At 38.6% G+C, this 4,100-nt stretch overlaps 1 protein-coding gene across 1 annotated transcript in view; it reads right to left on the bottom strand.

Annotated features, from left to right (window-relative positions):
* Nucleotides 1–3,837, bottom strand: part of LOC150081012 (uncharacterized) — a 37,224-nt gene extending 33,387 nt beyond the window's left edge. Inside the window, exon 1 of the mRNA XM_090380888.1 lies at nucleotides 3,717–3,837. Coding sequence (XP_090237014.1) covers nucleotides 3,717–3,815 — 99 coding nt within the window. The 5' untranslated portion in view covers nucleotides 3,816–3,837. The remainder of the gene's footprint in view (nucleotides 1–3,716) is intronic.
* Between the last annotated feature and the right edge of the window lie 263 nt (nucleotides 3,838–4,100).

Consider the following 4,100-nt stretch of genomic DNA (forward strand, 5'->3'; position numbering starts at 1 on the left):
GCTTCTACAGGAATGGGATACACTTAAATAGAAAGGGTGTAAGAATATTTCCTAATGCTATCAAGGCAGAGTTAGTTTGGTCGGCAAACTGCTAGCTTGGGGGGGATACACAGACTAATAGATTAACAGTAACTGCTGGCAGAGGTAAAAGTGATTCTTGCACTACTTCTATTGAAATGCAATTGACTAGCAGCCTGGAAAGCAAGGCAATGGGAATTTCCAGAACTGCTGGGAGTCATAGTGGAACAAGTAAATACACGGGCTGTGTTAGGGTAACTAAGAGTAGAAACAGGTGCATGTATACTTGCATGTACACCAATGCTACGAGTATAGCTAATAAATTCGATGAGCTTGAAGTGCTAGTCAAGACATCAAAGGCAAATATTGTTGGGATATCAGAGACATGGTGTCACACAGACATAAGCAGTGCAGAACTGGAATTTGGGGAGTACATTGTGTACAGAAAGAATAGACAGGACAGGAAGGGGAGGAGGGTTATACTGTTAGTTAAGAAGCATAAAATCTAAGGAAGTGCATCCAGTTGATGTTGGTGGACAATGCAATGTTGAGTCTGTTTGGTGTGACATAAGCACAGAGAAAGGAAAAATGATTAGGTGTGTGTGTTATAGGCCTAATGAATCTGATGAGTATAATGAGCAATTGTGCAGAGAAATAGTGGGCCAGTAAATTAGAGTGTCTTATAATGGGGGATTTTAATTTCCCGGATATTGACTGGAATTTGTTTGTTGGTCACTCACACATTAGCAAAGCTTTTTTTGAATTTATTGGATGATTGTTTTCTATAGCAGCTTGTTCGGGAGGCAACTAGAGGGAGTAATACTTTTGATCTGATTATCAGTAGTGATTCTTCGTGCTTCAAGAATCTGCAGATAAAGGAACCACTAGGTGGCAGTGATCAGTGTGGTGAAGTGGGATTTACTCAAAGAGGTAACTACCATCAAGGGAAGGGTTTTTGCTTTCATAAAGGTGACTACGGTGGTCTGAGACAGTATTTAAATTCTATACAGTGGAACCAACTGATGATGTTACCAACAGCAAATTCAAAATGGGAAGCATTCAAAGAACTTATCTTGGAAGCTACCAGGCTTTTCATACCAACAAAGAAATATTGTTCAAGATTTAGGCCTAAATGGATGTCAGATGAACTAATTAGACATGTGACAGAGAAGAAAAATGCATGGGATACATATAAATTAACATGTGACACAGAAGCCTATGATAGATATAAGGTGGTCTGTAACCAAGTTACGAAAAAGGTTAGGCAGGCGAAGGCAGATTACAAGAAATCTTTGGCAAAGAATGCAAAAAAAAAAAAAAAAAAAAAAAACAGCAAAGAGTTCTTTACTTACGTAAACTCTAGAAGGAAGGGGATGAATCAGATTGGCCCACTTGATATCGATGGTTTGTTGATGATCCTGCTCAGGTAACTAACAAACTAAATGAATGTAGTCACACGAGGAGTTATTCAGGGTGGGGAATGCCAGAGGTGTATTCAAACTCTGGCAGTAAGCTAGATAATGTTGTAATAATTGAAAGTAAAGTGGAGGAGAAATTGTTGAAGATAGACACAAGAAAGGCACCTAGGGTGGATGGAATCTATCCAGTTATATTAAAGGATGGCAAAGGAAGTAAGCAAACCCTTAGCCATAATTATGAGAGCTTCCCTAGACTCAGGGGAGGTACCCATGGACTGGAGATGTGCAAATGTGACCCCAAATCACAAACGAGGATCAAAGGGAAACAGGTAATTACAGACCTGTTAGTTTAACTTCTGTTCCAAGGAAATTAATGGAGGCACTGGTTAAAGAAGCATTGCAGGATCATCAGACAAGACTTCAGTTATAGCTCGGACACAGCATGGTTTTGTTAAGGGGAAGTCTTGTCTGACTAATTTGATTGGATAATATGATGTAGTCACAAAGGAACTGGATGCAAAGAATAACTTTGATATCATATATTTCAATCTTAGAAAAGCCTTTGATACTGTTGCATATGGAGGACTGCTGCACAAATTGGAGCAGTGTGGCACTGGAGGCAAATTGCTGCTATGGATAAAGGGATGGTTGAGTGGGAGAAGACAAAGTGGTAATCAATGGACACTACTCTTCGTGGACTAATGATATTAGTGGAGTCCCTCAGGGTTCAGTGTTGGGTCCATTGTTGTTTTCTGTATTTATAAATGATATTGATGATGGTATATCAGGCTTAATGTCCAAGTTTGCAGATGATACGAAGGTTGGCAGGGTTGCTAATGACACTAATGACAGTACACTGCTGCAACAGGATCTAGAAAAGTTGAGTAGATGGGGTGAAAGGTGGCAAATGAAGTTTAACATTGACAAATGTAAAGTACTACATATGGGAAGCAGTAATCCCAGAGTAATGTATCAACTCTGTGGTATTACACTGACAGTGGTAGAGAATGAAAAGGACCTGGGGGTAATTATGCAGGCAGATATGAAGTTTTCTGAGCAGTGTAGACAGTCTTCAAGAATAGCTCATGGTGTCTTGTTGATATACAGGAATGTTTCTAGCAGGGATAAGGTGATTATCCCCTTGTATAATACAGGTCTGGAGGCCTCATTTTAAGAAGGATGTAGAGCTGTTGCACCAAGTACAGAGAAGTGCAACAAGATTAGTGAATGGAACAAAGGGTTGCTCTTACGAAGAAAAGCTTAAGTTTTGCAAATTACAGTGTCTGGAGACTAGGCACCTGCAAGGTAATCTGATTGAGGTGTTTAAAGCCTTGAATGGTTTGAGCATGCTCAATGCTTATGGGATTCTTCATCTTGCTCAGAATAATCCCCTGAGAAGGCATAAATTCAAATTGAGGAAAGACAGTTGTAGAATAGATGTGCAGAAGTTTGCCTTTAGCCAGTGGGTGGTTGATTGCTGGAACAAACTTCCATCTGTCGATGTATTAGTTGATAGCTTAAATAAATAAATTTTCTGTTTACACTCCGGCACGACAACCAAGTCAATAGAGTTTACAATAAATCGTCAATACAAATATTTATCGTATTTAGTAGTCACAGGCTTGAACCCCGGTCCACTCAAGGAATGCGTGCTATGCACTCTTGCTCCTGGGCTAGATTCAAGGCAGAAGTTGACAAACATTTGGAGCGAGTGGATGGGTGAAATAAGGTTTTTTATTGGCTGATGCTATATAAGCTTGCTTTCTTGCATCATGTGCCTTTGCTAATGCTAATAATCGTCTGAGAAGGCAGATATTCAAATTGAGGAAAGACAGTTTTAGGATAGATGTGCAGAAGTTTGCCTTTAGCCAGTGGGTGGTTCATTGCTGGAACAAACTTCCATCTGTCGATGTAGAAGTTGATAGCTTAAATATTTTCAGGGCAGAACTAGACAGACATTTGGAGCAAGTAGATGGTTGAAATGAGGTTTTATTTTTTGTTTTTGGTTCTGATGCTATATAAGCTTGCTTTCTTGCATCATGTGCCTTTACTTATGCTAATAATTATGGTTGTACATGTGAAAAGAAAGAATTCGGTTTGCATCGTAAATCGAGGGATGCTGTGCTTTTGTATTTTCAATGCTAAACCTTTTGAGAATGGAAAAAGCGTAACAATCATTCAATTATGAGATACTGCAAAATTGTTACTATCATATAAAGAGTAACGTGACGAGACACTTTTATATTTTTAAGCCTTAACTCATATAAAATCTAACGCTACCTTTAAACATGGATTTTTATGTTCACTAATGCGCCTGTGCGTCCTCTGGACCTCATCCTCCTTCCGATTTTCTGTCCTCGATGAAGCCAATACCATCATCAATTCAAAACAGCTTCATTTAATTGATACAGTTAAGGAGGGGAAAATTGTTAGCGCCATCTATATGATTCAATCTTAATTTTAGATAACTCTATAATATTTAAAACTGGTCCTCTATGTAATGAATTTAACTAACGTATAACATATGTGGCATCAAAACATATAAAAAATCATTAAATAAAGTTGTTTCATTATTTTACCAAAAAGAAATCCATTACCCATCATGCTTCACTTTGTAACAATCAGCAGTGTGACCCACCCGACGAAAGAAGCCGTTTTCATGGT

This window comes from Mastigoproctus giganteus, chromosome 9 (assembly GCF_048544385.1).
Source record: "Mastigoproctus giganteus isolate SK-2022 chromosome 9, ASM4854438v1, whole genome shotgun sequence".
NCBI classification, from domain to species: Eukaryota; Metazoa; Arthropoda; class Arachnida; order Uropygi; family Thelyphonidae; genus Mastigoproctus; species Mastigoproctus giganteus.